This window comes from Lepidochelys kempii, chromosome 10, assembly GCF_965140265.1.
Source record: "Lepidochelys kempii isolate rLepKem1 chromosome 10, rLepKem1.hap2, whole genome shotgun sequence".
In the NCBI taxonomy this organism is placed as follows: domain Eukaryota; kingdom Metazoa; phylum Chordata; order Testudines; family Cheloniidae; genus Lepidochelys; species Lepidochelys kempii.
In genome coordinates this window covers 30,244,837-30,264,161 of record NC_133265.1, presented here as the reverse complement: position 1 = coordinate 30,264,161, position 19,325 = coordinate 30,244,837, and the positions used below count along the sequence as shown (strand labels likewise).

Genomic DNA, 19,325 nt, shown 5'->3' with positions numbered 1-19,325 from the left:
GCACAAGAATGATTAAAGGGTTGGGAGACCTGTCTGACAGTGGAAGACTCCAGGAGCTCAATCTATTTATCTTTCCAAGAGACAGTTAAGAAGTGACTTGATCACGTTCTATAAGTACCTAAATGAGGAAGAGGAATTTGAAGAGCCCTTTCTTGTCAATCTAGCAGAAAAAGGGTTTAACAAGTTCCAAGGCTGGAAGTTGAAACCAGATCGATTCAGGTTAGAAGTAAGGTGCAGACTTTTCACAGGGAAGGTAATTAAGTTTACCAAGGGCTGTGGTGGATTCTCCACCACTGGAAACTTTAAAATCGAGACTGGATTTTTCTTTTTAAAAACCATTCTCTAGTTGAAGCAGGAAGTCTTCTGGCCCGTGTCAGGCAGGATGTCAGACTGCAAGACCAGAAGGGACCATGATGATCACTTAATCTCTGAACCTATGAATTTATTTTTAGGATAGTGTTTTGTGTGCAGCACAGTGTGTCGTAGTTCTGATTGAGCTGCAGCAGTTATAAGCCTAGTTTTTTCACAAGTTCCCCCCACATCCCTGTAGAGGCAGGGGTGGGAAGCAAGCATCCTTGGGGCCACTTCCAAGAGAACTACTGTAAATGAACAACCACACCAGAGGAAATGGTCAGGGGCACAGGCAGCAGCTAGGCTAAAGCTAACGTCACACCTGCTGCAACCATTTGGTGTTCATTGCTCGTTCCCACATCGCTCCTGGCCTGGTGGGACTGCCGTCTCATAGGTGACGGTTGCCATCTTGGCCAGCACAGCGGGGATTGATGTGGGAACCCCCAGAGCTAAAAGCATGAGCTGCTACAGCCCCTGGAGCACTTAAACTGGAACTATAACAGACTCCTGTCTTCTGTGAAGCAGGCACAGGGAGACCTAGTTTTAGCAGGCGTTAAGCTGTCTGAGGGGGAACCTAGGATATACGTCAAGCAGCTAACTTGCATTAAGACAATGGCCCTGTCTTCTCTAGGATTTGACTGTGTTAATATTCACCCTTTCCCCAAGGTTAGGCATGGCCCTCCTTTCACCAGCATTCACCTTCACCCCTTAAGGAAAAGGGGACAAAGTGAAAGGCCCCTTGAGATCAGTGATGAGGGGAGGATGCCTCAGGGTGGGAGGAAAAGAGGCTCCATGGGTGTATGATGCTCATGGGAGAGGGATGCAGAATTCTAAGGCGGGGGAATCTCTGTGCATGCCCATTTCCTGATGCTCACTGTAACAAAATGGTACATTCCCACAAGCAGGAAACCAGCAGGAGTCTGCTACTTGCTGCTTTACTACATGGTACTGTGTGCATCTGGGCTAGGTTAGGGCTGCTTTGCTGCTGGCTCCTCTGTGTATATTGGGAATGCTGGGGGTCAGCTAACTTCGTGGTCCTACGTGTACCGTCTTGGGCAATGCTGCGGGCTGGTTCACTGTCTGCCCCGAATGGCGTGTTCTAAATGTTCCCTCCTCATAGTCCTAAGTAGGGCAAGAGAGAGATCGATTATTTATTTATTTATCTTTGAGTCCCAAGTGACCAGGGGAAATGTGTGAGAAGGCAAAGTACTGTATATATCCTAAAGGCTGGTTTCAGAGTAGCAGCCGTGTTAGTCTGTATTCGCAAAAAGAAAAGGAGTACTTGTGGCACCTTAGAGACTAACCAATTTATTTGAGCATGAGCTTTCGTGAGCTACAGCTCACTTCATCGGATGCATGCCGTGGAAACTGCAGCAGACTTTATATATACACAGAGAATATGAAACAATACCTCCTCCCACCCCACTGTCCAGCTGGTAATAGCTTATCTAAAGTGATCATCAGGCTGTGAATCCAGAATTCAAAACCATGCTGGGTTAGTTTTGTCCTTAGAAAGTTTTGCAAGAACCCACCCACAGCCGACTTGCCCTGTCAGTAACTGAAAACCGCACTTCGAATACATTCCTTTCATTGCTGATATGCAGGGACCCACCTGGGACAGAGAGATGTGTTTCCAGATTGGCTGAGTCTGGCTTCCGTAGAGCCGCTCTCCAAATAGCTGTGAATGTTTCCCCTCTGGGGCTTTATCCTGCAGTCCTGCCTGTCGACAGGAGCCCTGCCTGTGTTAAGGACTGGACGATCAGGCCCTGAGCTGGCCCTCTGTTGAAGCAGAAGTTGGCTTTGGCAGTCATGTCACTGACAAAGCTGTAATATGACAATACTTCAGCTGTTCTCCGTCTGGTTGTGCTGCTGGCCATCAGGAGAGGGAGGATGCAGGAATGTTGCTAGAGAAATCAGGGCAGGCCAATCAAAGTCATGATTTCTGGTCTCTCTAGAGAATGTAGGGTTATTTATCCTCTGTAGCCTATAAATCCTGGATTTCCCTGCACAGCTTCGCCAGGGAACTGCAGTTGCCTGGCTAGGTCCTGGTAAAAAGCCATTGAGAGTGCTGCTACTCCCAACCTGAGTGAGACTGCTAGACTGTTCTCAGTGACACAAACTATTAGTTATAGTACTTGGATTTCTCGTACAGTCACTCCTCACTTAATGTTGTAGTTATGTTCCTGAAAAATGCTACTTTAAGCGAAACAATGTTAAGTGAATCCAATTTCCCCATAAGAATTAATGTAAATAGAGGGGTTAGGTTCCGGGGAAATTTTTTTTGCCAGACAAAAGACATTATATACATATACAGTATAAGTTTTAAATAATTTTAAACAAACAATTTCATACTGTACCCCCCAATGATGATTGTGAAGCTTGGTTGAGTTAGGGGCGTAGCGGGGTCGGGGTGCAGGGGCTTGCCCCGCTCTACCCACCCGGCATTCCAGCGGGGGAGTGGGGTCGGGGTGTGGGGGCTTGCCCCATTCCACCCGCCCGGCACTTCAGCTGGGGAGCGGGGTCTGGGGCTTGCCCGCTCCCCGGCTGGAATGCTGGGTGAGCCAAACAACCTTATAATGGAACATAGCGTGACTTTAAACGAGTACGTTCTCGAATAGATCAGCAACCTAATAACAAAACAACTTTGAGGAGTTAATATACATACACATGCCACCTGGTCCTTGGAGTTAATTTGACACTTTGTATATAGGCCTGATTCGCATTTACACTAAGGCCTTTTTACACCACTTGGGCAGTGTAAAGGGGCCTTAAAGATTACATGTACCTTAGGGTAAATGAGAATCAAACCCCTGGGGAACATACTCCTCCTCGCCTTTGTGAGCAGCTTCAGCAGCAAGGTTAAGATGGTGTGAGGATCTGAGGCATTTCTGTTGTCTCTAGCACTCCTGGTGAGCGCTGGAGGGGAGAGCCGAGGAACAGGGGGAAGGGGAAGCGGGCACTGCTGTGAAGTATTTGTATAAACCCATGTCAGATCTCCAGCCGTATGGGTGCTTCCTTATGACCGGCAGTTTTAAGCCATGAGTAATCGAATTAACCCCTTCGCTACCACTGCAGGAAATGGCGCGTGCCTTGCAGCAGTTTCCTTGGGAGATGAACCAATGAACCAAATGTTGCCGGTTACAGGTGTGCTGGGCAGCACGGTGTTTTTCAGACGTATCTGCCTTCTCAGTCCGCACTGGAAGGGTTAACATGTAAACCGCTGGTCAGCACACATATATGCGCGCCCCCCAACCCACTGTCCTGCTGCATTGAAACATGATTGTCAAGGTTCCTCCCCCACTCTGAACTCTAGGGTACAGATGTGGGGACCTGCATGAAAAACCTCCTAAGCTTATCTTTACCAGCTTAGGTCAAAACTTCCCCAAGGTACAAAATACTACACCCTTTGTTCTTGGATTGGCCGCTACCACCACCAAACTAATACTGGTTACTGGGGAAGAGCTGTTTGGACACGTCTTTCCCCCCAAAATACTTCCCAAAACCTTGCACCCCACTTCCTGGACAAGGTTTGGTAAAAAGCCTCACCAATTTGCCTAGGTGACTACAGACCCAGACCCTTGGATCTTAAGAACAATGAACAATCCTCCCAACACTTGCACCCCCCCTTTCCTGGGAAATGTTGGATAAAAAGCCTCACCAATTTGCATAGGTGACCACAGACCCAAACCCTTGGATCTGAGAACAATGAAAAAGCATTCAGTTTTCTTACAAGAAGACTTTTAATAAAAATAGAAGTAAATAGAAATAAAGAAATCCCCCCTGTAAAATCAGGATGGTAGATATCTTACAGGGTAATTAGATTCAAAACGTAGAGAACCCCTCTAGGCAAAACCTTAAGTTACAAAAAAGATACATAGACAGAAATAGTTATTCTATTCAGCACAGTTCTTTTCTCAGCCATTTAAAGAAATCATAATCTAACACGGTACCTAGCTAGATTACTTACTAAAAGTTCTAAGACTCCATTCCTGGTCTATCCCTGGCAAAGACAGAATATAGACAGGTTTCAGAGTAACAGCCGTGTTAGTCTGTATTCGCAAAAAGAAAAGGAGTACTTGTGGCACCTTAGAGACTAACCAATTTATTTGAGCATAAGCTTTCGTGAGCTACAGCTCACTTCATCAGATGCATATTGTGGAAACTGCAGCAGACTTTATATATACACAGAGAATATGAAACAATACCTCCTCCCACCCCACTGTCCTGCTGGTAATAGCTTATCTTGGTAATATAAGCTAGAATATAGACAGACACACAGACCCTTTGTTTCTCTCCCTCCTCCCAGCTTTTGAAAGTATCTTGTCTCCTCATTGGTCATTTTGGTCAGGTGCCAGCGAGGTTACCTTTAGCTTCTTAACCCTTTACAGGTGAGAGGAGCTTTCCCCTGGCCAGGAGGGATTTCAAAGGGGTTTACCCTTCCCTTTATATTTATGACAATGATGTTTCTGAAAGCATCTGAATGCAAGGCTGAGTTCCTCCATGCTGTAACTCCCTTGACTTCAGTGGATTTACACCACAGAGGAATTTGGCCCATGCTAGACACAGCCTTCCCACTAAATAAGCTTGGTCTTTGTCTCACGGTTTTGAACAGAGTAACCGGGACTAACTTCAGTGGTGTCTCTCCTTATTTACACCGCTAAGGAGAATTTGCCCCACAGCCTCTCTCCTGGGTGAGAAGGGGGAGGCAGGAGCCAATCCTAATAGAAGATTAAAGCTGCAAACATGCAAACTGCGGCAGAGAATAGCTGAGATGAATAAAATGCTGCCTCTGCAAAGGTCGTGTGAGTTTCCTTCCAGTGGTTAATGTGGGAATGCTGGGGCCCTGACCCACCATGCCATCCTGTACTGCTGACTGTGCCACCTAATCTGATAACAGATTGGGTGATTAGCGAGCTGGATGATGCAAATAGCCGTAGTTATGGCAACAGGGAGAGAGGCCACAGCCCTTATGGGAGGCATGTTTATGGCAGCAGCCCTGCTGGAGCTTTAGGATTGAGATCTCTGGATAACAGGTGTTCTGTAGATGCATGAAATTAATAACTGGCAATAATAATTAGTCATTATTTTATTCCATTAGAATACGTTGCTGCTCTCCAGCCTGCTGTGTTGCAGTATTCCTAGCACTGCAGCCTCCTGTCACACATGCTGATGCTTTATTGAGAAGTTGCTGTTTTAATTCTGATCAGCTAAATTCTTCAGCTGTTCTTCGTTAATAGCACATTTCCAGGTGGCTTTGCAAGTTAAAAGAAGGACTCTGTTACTTTGTAATGAGCTGATGTTTGTCTTTCTGTCTCTTGGAATTGCTCAGCTGGCTGTCAGAAGCCCTATACTGCTGTCAGTTACTGGAGATTCTCCATTGGCTAAAGTTGTAGGGACCTATTCTTTTGGCATTTTAACTCTGCTGTCCCTGTGAAGTTTCTAATGACCCTGCTGTGTTAGTGACACTAGAGAAATCATGGGTAGCTAAAGGTTGTTACCCTGATTAAAATGTGAGTTTCACTTTGAACAATTTAATCAATATAATTAGCTCATTTTTTATTAATTTATCTGAAATTGTTCAGTGAATAATATTTATGAAAATATTTCAGCCGATGGATAGCTTGCAATATCTTTTCACCCACTGACCAGTGGAGAGTGTGTGTAGGTGTAATTTGTTACTGAAACTTTGACTGATCACCTGCGTCAGATGGGTTATTTTTTGTTTCTTGCTTGACTGCATAATCTTTGTTCAGACTACTTTTGCTTCAGCCCTAATTTAATTCTGTTTTATCACAAAACAAATTTAGGACCTGCATTAAAAGAAACCTGTGTAAATTCATAAAATCTCTTAACCAATGTTAATGGGACAAGGTAGAAAAGAGAGAAAAAACAAACGAACCTGAATGAGTTTAAACAAGAAGGCCTCCTGATACAACTCAAGGACTGTGTGAAGATCATGCCCGGTGAACAAGAACAGTGTGTAACCAAAAATCAGTAAACCAAAACAGGTGTGTCAAAAACTAAGCCTAGTTGGTGGACAAAATCATGAGGGAATGGGCTGTTCTCTCCAATAGGCTGTTCCATCCATTGCTCCCTTTGAGTCCTTAAAGAAACACTTTGGGGAGAAAAATAACTACTGGAGGGAGCTTCTCCATCATGCCTGCCACCCCCACCATCTCCTGCGACTTTTTCATCCTGATCCTGAGAGATGCCCTGACCAGACCAGAGAGGGACTCAGATGATCCTGTGCTCCAGCTGAATCTCCGACACCATCTAGGATGAAATGGGATTGGACTTTACTGACAAGAACAGCTCCAGCTCATCTCAACTAACTTCCCCAAAACTAATGTCCCCAAAAAGACATTTACCACCATCTAAGGAACTGAGAAACAAAGTGATTTCTCCTGCCCCCGCTTCTTAAAAATTCTCTCCAGCTCAAGGGAAAGGGAGCAAGGAACATTGTTAAAATGAAAGCCTTATTAAAACTTTACATTTCAAATGCTTTAACTGTTTCTCCTTTTCTTTATCTTTAATAAAAGGTTAAAGGATTTTTGATAGTGTTTGACATGGCACTAAGCAAACTAAAGCTTCTGTAGGCCAACCCTGGTTTAACATTAAACAGTGACTGGGTTATGTTAACATCTTTTGGTCCATTTATTCCATCTAGATTAATACAACATTTCTGACACCCAGTGGGGGGCCTGGAGGGTTAATACATACTTAGAAGCTAACACCTTGGCAAACAAACAATTGTTTTCAAAGTTAGTGTTAAACCAAAAAAATTGTTTTTAAACCCTTAAAGAGGCTGGGCTTGTTTGAAAAAAGCATGCAAAGCAAACTGTTTTATTGTTTTTGCTTGTTTAACCATTGTTTTAAAGCTAACTTTAACGTTTTCAAATGATAAAGTATTTTTAAGAAAAAGCAATAGTAGTAAAAATTAAGTTGCTAAATCAGACTTTTAAAGTTGGCTTGGCTCTCTTGTTAACAAAATGCTAGCTTATACCAGGGCTGCTGCTGCATTAACTGTAAATTAAACTTCAAACCACCAAAAGGAAGAGTTGTTGCAACACCAAACATTTTGTAATCGTTTTGTTTTTAAAATGTTGCGCAATGTTTTTGTTTGCATTTTTTTTGCAATGTTTTTTTCCTGTTTTGTTGTTTGTTTTGTGCCTGTGAGACAGAAGAATGTTAGTGGGGCAGGTTAGCTTTCCTGTAAGGGGCTAAGTTGCCATGATGGCCATTTGTCCTCTCAAATGTTGGTGGTAAAGCTGGTGGGCAAGGTCTGTTAGACCAAAAATGCCTGCAAATCTTGACTGCCTTTGCGTGTTGCAAATGGCTCATAAATGCAAGTGTAGTTCCAAAAGAACTTTCTTTAAAAAAAACAAAAAAACCAAAGCACCACACTTAAAGAAAAATGCCATCCGGGCTAAAATGTTTCTCCAACAAATTAAGATTGCTTACTTGGTGCATACAATTTTCATGGTTTGTGTAACTTGTACAGCTTTAACTGTGTAAGCAGCAAAAAAGGGGAAAATTTCTCCCCCACCCCCATCTTGAGTGTACAGCAAAAGACATAAGATCTAGGTTGTACTTAAACATGTTGCAAACATATAACAGCAGCAGGTTTAAGTTTTGTTTTAGCTACAAATATAGTGAAATGTAAGTTTACACTTTTTAGATGTTAATGAAACTTACCTATAAATTTTCTAATACTTAATCAAGTAAAACTTATAAACCCAATTTTAAAATATATGTACAACCCTTAAAATATAACCAAGTACCTTTTACCTTTCCTCTAAATGACTAATTTTTTTTTCTTTGTAACTGTAATTTTATGAAAAAATGACCAATCCTAGGTGGAATTGGCTAATGGGAGCAATTATGTTGTAATAATTTGGCCTATAAATTTTCTTTAATTGTAAATGCAACCATAAAAACTGATTGTAGCTTCATAAAATGTCTCAATAACCCAAAACGACAAATGTTAAAGGTTAAGGATACAAAAGGGAGACCAAAAAACCCCTGAATTCATTCAAGCAAAAAGGCTTGCTAATCTAACTCAAGGAATGTGTTAAAATCATGTTAAGAAACAAAGAATAAAGTATAAACAAAATAGTATATCAAAAACTAAGCCTAAATAGTAAGCAAAATAGTAAATGGATGGGCTTGTAGCAGATCGCTGCCTCACCAGCATGGCGCCTCCTGCTGGCTGTTCTGGGAATTAGCTCTCTCTGCCCTGGAGTGCCCTCTATAGGCTGGTGCCTCACTCTGTTACCTACTCCTCTGCAGTCCCTTTATCTCCACCACACATAGGCCCCACGTCCCTCCCAGACCCCGGTGCCCCTGACCTTGGGGTGCTACCCCTCACCCAGGGAACCCCAATCCCCTGAGCCCACCTCGCCTCAGTGACCCACTGCCAGTCTTCAACTAGTCCCAGCCCTCAGGGGCAAACTGCAGTCTGAAGTGGCCACTTGTCATTGGCTAGGGTGTTGGACCTACTGCCTTTCCCTGCAGCCCCAGTACCTCCTTACGCCTTCCTGTCAGGCCTCAGCCTGGGAGGTTGCCAGGCCTGAGCTGCCCAGCTTAGCCTACCCCTACCACTTCTCCAGTCCTGCTCTGTTTAAGGTACCCTGTGCTCCCAGGCAGCCAGATCCTTCCCACCCCAAGGCTGGAGTGAGATTCCCTGTCACCTAGCTCATAGCCCTTTTTATACCAGCCCAGATTGGCTGCTACCTGCCTTCTCCTGATTGGCTCCTTGGGGCAGAGCTGGTTTTAACCCCTTTCTCTCCGGAGCGGGGTGCTCACCCCGCTGCAGGGGTATTCCCCCTCCCTTCTCTTTGTAAGTCATTATTATTATTATTATTATTTAAGTCTTTAACTACTAAAACAAGCTTCACCCTCATGGCTGCCACCCATACTGTCTGCTAAAACCCCGGGCCTTCGTCATCCTGATCCTAAAAATGTCCTAACCAAACTGGGCCAAAGAAGAAAGACCCAGATGATATTTCTAGCTCCAGCTACATTCCATACGCCATCTAAAATAAAATCCTACTTAAACAATAGTGGCATCAGCTCATCTCAACTAACTTCTTTTCTTCCCCTCCCCCAAAAGACAGTAATTGCCAATCTTTAATATCAGCTAAAAATGGTCAGTTAAGAATATTTTTCCTTCTTAAAAACTCTCTTCAGCTCCAAAAAAGGGCAAATTGTTTTTGCCCCCAAAGCCTTATTTTATACTTTACATTGCAAACGCGTTAATTAATTTTCCTTTATCTTTATTTAAATTGTTGTAATTTATTATTGACATTAGCCATAATATTAAACCTATATCTAAAACCTCTATATGCCAAACCTTGTTTAATATTAATCTGTATCTAAATTTATATTAACACCTTTAGCTTATTTATTCCAGCTATACTAATAGAACAAGCCCCATGGCACATGCTGTTAAAGTATATTACAGAGCACGGTGACAGATCTGGAGGATCAGAGGAGGGAGGGGGCAGGTCAGCCAGTGAACTGGCTGCACAGTGCAGCAGACCAGGCTACGAGGTCATGCAATGAGTGAGCAAGCAAGATGTCTGGCTCTGAAGCAACTGTCTGCTGGGTGGGAGGTGGGGCCAGTCAAGTCTGAACCTCAGACTAAGTAAAAAGAAAAGGAGTACTTGTGGCACCTTAGAGACTAACCAATTTATTTGAGCATAAGCTTTCGTGAGCTACAGCTCACTTCATCGGATGCATATTGTGGAAAATACAGAAGATGTTTTTATACACACAGACCATGAAAAAATGGGTGTTTATCACTGCAAAAGGTTTCAGGAGAGTGGGGTGGGAGGAGAGAAAACCTTTTGCAGTGATAAACATCCATTTTTTCATGGTCTGTGTATATAAAAGCATCTTCTGTATTTTCCACAATATGCATCCGATGAAGTGAGCTGTAGCTCACGAAAGCTTATGCTCAAATAAATTGGTTAGTCTCTAAGGTGCCACAAGTACTCCTTTTCTTTTTGCGAATACAGACTAACAGGGCTGGTACTCTGAAACCTGTCAGACTAAGTAGTCACCTCAGGGCAAGGCATGTCAGGCCACTGACTGGCTGAAGCCCTCTGTTGGTTGCTGGCAGGGTTTCTCCAGCATTGGCTTCTCTTTATCACTTCCCTTCTCCCTAGGTCTGACTGTCATACGTATCCTGTGTCGTTTCCTTGGGCAGGTCTCTCTCCTTGTGCCCTTCTTGTGCTCATCTCTGCCCCTGTTCTTGTTGCTGTGTTTGAGTGTTTTCTTCTGTTCCCCTCTGAGTCTGTCACATGCTCCCACATCCTGCAACCAGTCAGCACTGAGAGCAGGATGTAGTCACTTGCCAGGGAACAAGGAGACCAAATGCACCCATTCCGAAGCTAGGTAAGTATAACCAAGCAATTCAGCCTTTTTTTGCCGCCCCATGCTGTGGGCCCTGAGCCAGTGCCCCGCTTGATGTGCCTTTTTCCTCTTCCTGCTGCTCACTCCTTAGAAGCAGGGAAGAAAGGAAGAGGGAAGTGCAGAAGAGAGTCTCACTCACCCCCAGCCTCAAGACTGTGGGGCATGCAGAAGCTTCCTTTGAGACATGGCAGTATCCTCCTTTCTTCAATTCTTTTTGTGTTCTCTTGCACGCCATCAGTGTACAAGCACCCAAAGAGGGACCACTGACCTGGCTCCCGAGCTCCTGGAAGAGGCTATTTTATTATCATGAAGGAGGTGGGAGTAGCACGTACAGGTGAGGTTCTGATTTTAACAGGGCACCCTCCCCTTTTATGAGAAGTGGTGTGCCCCAGTGACTAGGGCATTGGACTGGGACACCAGAGGACTTGGGGTCTAGTCCCAGCTCTGTTACTAGTCTGCTGTGTGACTGTGGGCATTTGTGTGCCTCAGTTTCTCCATCTAAAATCCATGGATAATGATACTTTCCTCCTTTGTAAAGTCCATGGAGAGCTGAAGATGAAAAGAGTTGTTGATTGTTATGGTAAAGCCATAACTTCTGTGCACAAGGTAAGCTTTTGGGTACCCTAGAGCTTTCTTTTCTGATTGGACTTCCAGGATGCCCACTTACTGCATATGGGGGAGTCCTTCTATCTGTGCATTTTCCTTAGAGAAAGGTACTGCAATTTCTAGGTTCTTCCCTTAGGATTAACTCCAGGATCTAGACCAGGGGTCTCAAACTCAAATGACCACAAGGGCCACATGAGGACTAGTACATTGGCCCAAGGGCCGCATCACTAACCACCCCCCGCCCTGACCCCATCCCCACTCCACCCCTTCCATGAAGCCCCACCCCTGCCCCACCTCTTCCCACCCCTTACCTGCCCCCATTCTAACCCCTTTCCTAAATCAGGGCCTTAATTTAGTAAACTTGAGTCATCCATCCTATTTGTTTAACTTTTTAAAAACATTCTGACTTCATTTACCTACACCAAAGAAAAAATCAGGTGTGTGTAAAAGAAATCAACCCCCCTTAGTTACCAAAAAGAAAAAGTTACAGTTGCAAAGTGATGACAGTGTGGTTCTGTATAGTGTTGTTTACAGAAGTCAAGCACTTAAAAGCAAGGAAATGACTGCTGACACAGTAAACCATGTTATTCTTAGCAGGTGTAAAGAAGCACATGTTTCATCAGACCACAAGGAACTTAATTAACTATGATGTCAGATGTTTCAGCTGGTTATCTGATAACTGAAACTTCTTGGGGGAGGGGAAGAAGGTATTAAACATCCAAATTATATATGTATACCTCAATGCCACATAGCAATCAGCTGAAACACCAATCCACTTGCATAATTATTTGTGAATTAATGTATTTCGAGTGGATAGAGCACTGGACAGGAACTCATGAGACCTGGGTTCTTGTTCCAGCTCTTGCCAGTGGTCTGCTGGGTGACCGCTCTGTGCCTCAGTTTCCCCACTGCAAAATGAGGATTATGATACTGACTTCCTTTGTAAAGCATTTGTGATCTACTGATGAAAAGTGCTAGAAAAGAGATAGGAATTATGATAATTATTGTTACACTTTTCCCTATTTTAAACTATACACGTTATTCTCAAGGAACAGCAATTACTTTACCAATAAATATTACCGTCAATGACTACATATATTTTCTGTCATCGATAACGCTTACCACTCATAGGGCTTTTCACCAATTGATCTCAAAGCACTTTACAAATGTGGGTAAGCGTGATCATTCTCCCTTTAGTCTCACATGCGGAGTCAGTGCACAGCTGAGACTAGAACCCTGGACTACTGACTCCTAGCTTGCTCACCGGATCATGGGGCATGTTTAACAGTATCTACCTTTTAAAAAAACTAGAAACTGAAATAAGGATAAAAAGACTAATAGAAAAATAATTGAAAAAAAAAATCCCTAGGTTAGATTTCAGGTTGATGGTGTGTGATGAAATAGGCCTTTCTTTAGATGCGAATATTTTGCTTGTATGTTAAGCCGGTTAAGGATGTCCTTTACTTCTCATTTCATTGGTCTTTTAAATGTTTTCGGGAGGAGGGGCTGGAAGTGGTGTGATAACATTATCATTACTTAGTGACTTTGACTTTCATTTTTTTAACCAAGTTTTTTTGTGTTAGGATTTGGATTTCTTTTTCACTGCTTCTGGCAGCTCTACTGGGGATGAAATATTAGGAGATCCGCTCTCATGGTGTTACAGTAAATGAACAGTGGAAGTATTTTAAGACAACCAGATCTGGAACTGGCATGCTGAGATGCCCCCCACTTCCCCCAAACAATTTGGTGAGAGAAAAATTTGGTTTCAAAGGCTCCTGGACTTTTGGTACCTCAATCAAGCTAGGTAGGAATTTTGGGGTTTGGATCCATCTCTTTAAAAGAACAAAACAAAAAAACCTCAACCACATCTCATAAAATCATAGGCCTGGAAGGGACCTCAAGAGGTCATCTAGTCTAGTCCCGTGCACTGATGGCAGGGCTAAGTATTATCTAGACCATCTCTGACAGGTGTTTGTCCAACCTGCTCTTAGAATCTCTCCCGCCTCCAACCCAAATACCATGCTGTGTATGGGTTTCAATGGAAGCTGAAAGCATTCCTTCTCTGCAGTGCTAAGGCATGTTAACCATGCAAAGGATAGAACAGAAATTCTGCTTTAACTGTATTTATTTTCAGGCATTCTTTTAGGGCCTGATTCTGGAAAGCATTTAAGCATTTAAGTCCCCTTCTTCAACAGAAATGCTAGCTAAGAGCAGGGCCTTAGACCTGAATAAATACAATAGTACCATTTTGTAACTCTCCAAAATGTTACATTTGGGTTATAAAGTGTTGATGAATTTGATACCTTCCTCAAAATATTTGAAAAAAAAAATTGTTGAAAGCTATTTTGATGTAATTTGGAGCCTGATTCTTCTCTGGCTTGCACAGTTGTAAATCTGGAGTAACTCTATCCAATTCATTTATCTGGGAGGAGAATCAGAATGCCGTCTGATAAATTACTACACCAGGTCCACTCAGTAGATGACTGCAGTTTGTATTGTTTTTATTAACTCCTTCAGCCTCTAGAAGGCAAATCAGAATATTTTGCTGTGTGGCATGTGCCCTCTGAATTTTAGCCCATTGGAAATGGGAGTGCTATTTTGAATTCAATCAGTACTAGAGATAGACAAAGAAAAATTTCCAACTAAACAGTTTTCTGTTGGAAAATGCCCTTTCTGTAAAATGGACATTTTTGTGTGTGAAACTGTGTTGATTTTGAGACTTTCCCATGGGGGATCAAAATTGAAACTAAAATTTTAATTTTGGATTTTTTTAAAAAAAAATTCAAATTTCATTTCAAATTTATTTTATTTTGTTTCACTTTGACTCATTGGCATTACTTCACCACATGTTAATAGCAGTACACATGTCACATTATGTGCTACGACTCCTGACATGTTGTCATAGATACTAATTAGAGGAGCAGCTGTTTTCAGTATGCTACAAAAATGATTCCAGGTTATCCCAAGGCTAGTGAAAACTGCTGCTGCTTTAATTGGTACATAGAGTGCTTGTCTTATTGTGTTGAAAATGTTACATTACAGTATAATCAGGAGACATTTTCAACAAGACAATAAGATAAGGATGTTTCAATCTGTACTAAGTAGCAGCTGCCCTTAATTTTAAAAATAAAATAGAATAAAAAATAAAAAAATATTTTGACTGCTATAGTGAGATGTCAGTTATAGGACATACTATGACTTATCATGAGATTTTGACATGGTTGGACAGGTTTTGATGTCATAGTTTGCCCTGCTACTGATATGTTACAACGTTTAAAAAATAATATAAAAAAACCTAAAATAAAATTAATTTTGAAACAACAATTTTTGTTTGGAAACACTGGTTTTCTAAATGTAATTTTCTTTTTCTATATGAAATTTTGGGGAATTTATATTTCAGGGGAAAATGTGAAAAATATTTGTTTTTGTTCCAATCAGAACAAAAACAGATATACAAAGTTCCTGGGAAATGGAAATTGAGACAGTTTCAGTCACCCTAGCAACCCGAACTTCAACCGTGCTAGCAACTCCAGGGCTGGTGGGACCATGCTCAGGTTACTCTTTGGCAGGCTTATCACTGTGGGCTGGATCCTGTGATGTGCTTGGCACTGAGACCCTGGTCCACGTAAAGCACTTAAACATATGCTTACCTTAAACATGCGGGTAGTTCCATTGACTTCCGTGACTCTCATGTTTAGGTTAAGCACATGCTTAAGTACTTTGCTGCATCAGGGCTAGAATGCTCAGTTTCTTACAGGATCAAGACCATAGTGAATTGCATGTGTATACATTTTTGTTTGTTTTCGTGTGTATGGTGTCTGGTTTTACCTGGGCTAAACACTCTGGGCCAGGTTGGCATAATTCCATTGCCTCCAAAAGTAGTACATACCCACTGACTTCAACAGAACTTTGCCAAAATATTCCAGCTGAGAGTCTGGCCTATGAACCACAAAAGGTTAATTTTGTGACTCATTTTATTAGCAATGTTTCAGAGGGTTGCCTGGCCTTGTATAAAACACGTCATTTAATGAGTCTTAGAGGCAGGATAGAAATACTCTATTATTGTGGTTTTGGAAGATTATTCATGCATTAGTGGATTTGGAATATGATTGTTACAATAACCAATAGGAGCATAAAAGGTTTGAGGCTGTTTAAAATATCCATTTACAAATGAGTTGTTGCAGGAGGCCTGCCTGAACTAGCCTCCACTATCCACGTGTTTTGCTGTCTGGTGGGGGAGAGCATTTTTGGAAGAGTTGGACAAGAACTGCAGAAAAACAGAGGTCCAGCGGTTAGGATGCTTGTCCAGTACTTTGGGGATCGGGGTTCAAATCTCTGCTCTGCCACAAAACCTCCTGTATCACTTAGTCTCTCTGTGTTTGTTCCACATCTATAAAATGGGGACAATAGCACGGCCTTACCTCCCAGAGGTGTTGTGATGATAAATATACTGATGATTGGGAAGTGCTCATCCTTTAATAATGGGGACCATGTAAATACCTAGGACATTTAGATAGCTAGAAACATTATTCAAATAACCATCCCTCACTCCCAGATTCACTTTAACCACTCAAGCAAATCTGTATTCACTACAGCCAGTCAACATTTTGAATTTTCATCTTTTTGACAAAAAATTTTATACATTTATTTTAATGAATAAATTCACATTTTTGGAGGATGGTTTCAACCAGCTAAAGAGCTGGTTGGAGCTTTTAATTTTAAAATATTCATCACATTAAAAAAACTTTTTTTTCTTTTGAAATTGCAGTAAAATTTGTTGAAAAAATCCACATTTGTTACTTTTTTTTTTTTTTGACCCGGGGTAGTATTCACACCAGAAGTGTTTACTGGCCCTCTTGAAACCTCTTTGTGGATATAGGAATCATCCTGTCAACGAGAAGTAATAGCATCATGTGACTTTGGGTGACGAATCACCAGCTCAGGTAATGAACACTGAATAGAATGTACTCCAAGCAATACTTATGATGAGATGAGTACATATAAACCATTTGTTGAACAATTCCCAATTTGCTCTTGGCTATCAGAGCAAAGTTCTGGAGAACCAGAACCAGGAAAAGAAGGTACCTGACAAATGAACCCTTAAATACACATTTGTCTCTCTAGGAGTTAATACCCACTTCAAACACTGCCCAGCAGCAATTCATTCCTGCACCGAGATCCATTTTCCCATTGAGTTTAAAGCAAAATTCCCATTGATTTTAACACAAGCCAAGTCAGATCCTGCGGGTGGTATAGTGGAAAGGAATGTGGTCTAATGGTTAAAACAAAGCATTTGGCATCAGTTCAACTATTTCAGGCTCTGCTACTAACTCATTATATGACCTTGAGCTAGTCACCACAACCTTTGTGCCTCAGTTTCCTCATCTGTAAATTGGGGATCATAATGCCCTAACTTTGCAGACTGCTTTGAGAGCCTTAGATGAAAGAGACTATTTAAAGGCAAATTATTCCTGTAAACTCTCAGCAGATATTAGCACAGCCAAAGTTGATTTACTTGGTATTAACTGGGCAATGCTACAGCCCAAATAAGATATTAAAGAGGGAAAAACTGTAAACAGTGCAGAATGTTATTACTTTCAAAGCTTTGCTGCAGATTTAAAGCCTTCAGGGACATTAGCGACATGTCCTGGCTTCAGCGCTGAAGGGCAATGTTCATGTGTTGGTTATTTAGGGGATATTCCAAAAGGTAAACAATAAAAGACATCAAATAAATACACCACTGCTCTAATTATGTATGAGCAGCACTGCTTTGAGGAGGGGGTGGGGAGAGGCTGAGTGCGTATATATAGATGTCTTTGTTGTTTGTTCAGGAAGGCACTTGCAATAGGCCATACTGGTTTTGTTTGGATTGCATAAGCTTTAATCTAAAGTTAGAGATGTTTTTAGTTGATCTGTGTTAATGTTGGGTGGGAATTAACATGCATAAGAGAAGGTCATGTGACCTCTCCCCCTTTTCCATTGCTTTATCGGATTCCTGCCAAAGCAGAGTGGCTAGAGGCTGGCTGGGCTGGGCTGGAATCACACAACCCAGCGAGATGCCAGCGATCTCAGTCCTTTACAGAGGTGCCGTCATTATTAGCAGGTAGTATCTCTGAGCAGCGAAACTGATGAAAAATGTGTGGCCAGTCAGGAGAAGGAAAGGAGATTGCGTGGTTGGGCTGGGGTGTTTAAGAGCCTCCTTGGGGAAATACAAAATTCCTGTCTGTGCTACAGATATTTAATGTCTAATCTCATCTCAACTGGGCAAGAGGAAGGGAGAATTCCTTTGGTTTCCACAGAAAAGTGATTTAGTAAGGGAGGGAGGGGGGATTGTGTGTCTGCTTCAGAAAGGGCTGAGGCAGTGATGCAGGCTGAGAAAATCAGAAGTGCCTCCCTTAGGATAAGGGGGAAGACTTGCCTTGTCCTATCCTGGAATATCTCCTGGCCCTTGGTACCTTTCCAGGACTTTGGTTCTTTCTCTCCGAGCTAAACGAGGGGAGGGAGCACAAGTGACTGTGTGATCAGGATGGAGTAAGGTATAATGGGGTGATAAGTGGAAGGGCTAAGGGTTATTAAATTGGAATGAGTGTAAAAACCTTCAGTGAAATGATGTTCTGAATAATGAGCTCTTTTGTTTGACTGCCTGCTCTCATGGGGAAGGTTTCCTTCCTATTCCTGAAGTCCCAGCATTGCATAGGAAGTGATTAAGAACAGAGGACTTTTTGGAAGTCCTACACACCTAGTATGACACTGCCTTGTGCTCAGGGTAATTTGCTCCGAAATCAGCCCTCTCTGCTCCTTTGCGATGCATTTTGTATGATCAGAAAACTTGTTCCTGCTAACGTTAATGCTGTGTGAGTTTGGGTTTTTGTTAATTTATTCCATTGTTTGGGGGGATCATATTTAGGAAACATTTTTGGAGTAATCAGCTAGTCACCTGTTTTATGAAACCCCTATCCTGACATTATGTTTGAGTTGGGTTAAAACTCAGTTTCCTGTTTGTTAATAACACGTTTTCTTCAGGCATGTATCCAAGTAACTCTGCATTGTAACTTCAATATGCTTAATTAGGGCCACATAGTCTGCTAAAGTAAATTGGTGTAGTTCTATTGAAGTCAGTGGAGCTATTCTGATTTACACTAGCTGAGAAACTGGCCCTAGATGTTCATCTAATGCCTCGAATATGTAAAATACTATATAAATATTAAGTATGATTAATATGAAACTGAAGTAGGAGGGATGAAGATTTTTTGATTGGAAAGTAAAATTTGATCAGAGACTTAGTCTTGGATATTATGGTCTCTGAGGGGTAGTTTTGAGCTGCGTGAAGGTACTTAGTTAGGATTTAAATCTTGATGTCCCTACAGGCTCTTCTGGAAAAATGAAGGGTTACTCCTCCCATCACCTGTTGGGTTTAGATCTGGTTAACAGGCTCTGCTGTATCCACTTCCATGTTATTGCTGAGACCAACCCATGTCAAATCTCATGCTGAATCACGAAACACGCATTTTTCCTCCAAGGTGAACTATGGGAACAGGAGAGTATGTGGCAAGAGGCTGAATTAGAGAGGACTCGGTACTGGGTTGTTGTCTAGAATATTTGGGCACTTTTGGCTTGTTAGGTTAAAGTCCTATGTAACACAGCTGTCATGAAAGTATCTCAGGGCCAGGAGAAGAAAAAGGACTATACCTGAATTCTAAACAGGGCTTTAGTGATCCAAATAAAATAAAAACCTGTATTTCTGAGGCAAGTTGAGTCTAATACTGAGGCACTCTGCAGCCTTGAGTCATTTTTAAATAAATAATTAAAGGGCAGAAATTTAAAGGTCTTCAGCATTGGCCTAACTCTGTTCCCATTGAAGTCTGTCCTGCCTCAAATGTCTCTCAAAAGCCTTCATGGTGGGAACTTGAGCTAGGTGGTGCCTCAGGATGGGAATTTGTCTATCCTAATCT

At 42.1% G+C, this 19,325-nt stretch overlaps 1 protein-coding gene across 7 annotated transcripts in view; it reads left to right on the top strand.

Moving 5' to 3' along the window:
• LOC140918363 (syntaxin-binding protein 4-like) overlaps positions 1–19,325 on the top strand; it is a 123,396-nt gene that overhangs the window by 19,209 nt on the left and 84,862 nt on the right. Inside the window, exon 1 of one of the 7 annotated variants that reach the window (XM_073362554.1) lies at positions 18,820–18,893. The exons of the other annotated variants lie outside the window; for them this stretch is intronic. Coding sequence (XP_073218655.1) covers positions 18,847–18,893 — 47 coding nt within the window. The 5' untranslated portion in view covers positions 18,820–18,846. Of the gene's footprint in view, positions 1–18,819; positions 18,894–19,325 lie in introns of those variants that run through there. 7 annotated transcript variants of the gene reach the window in all.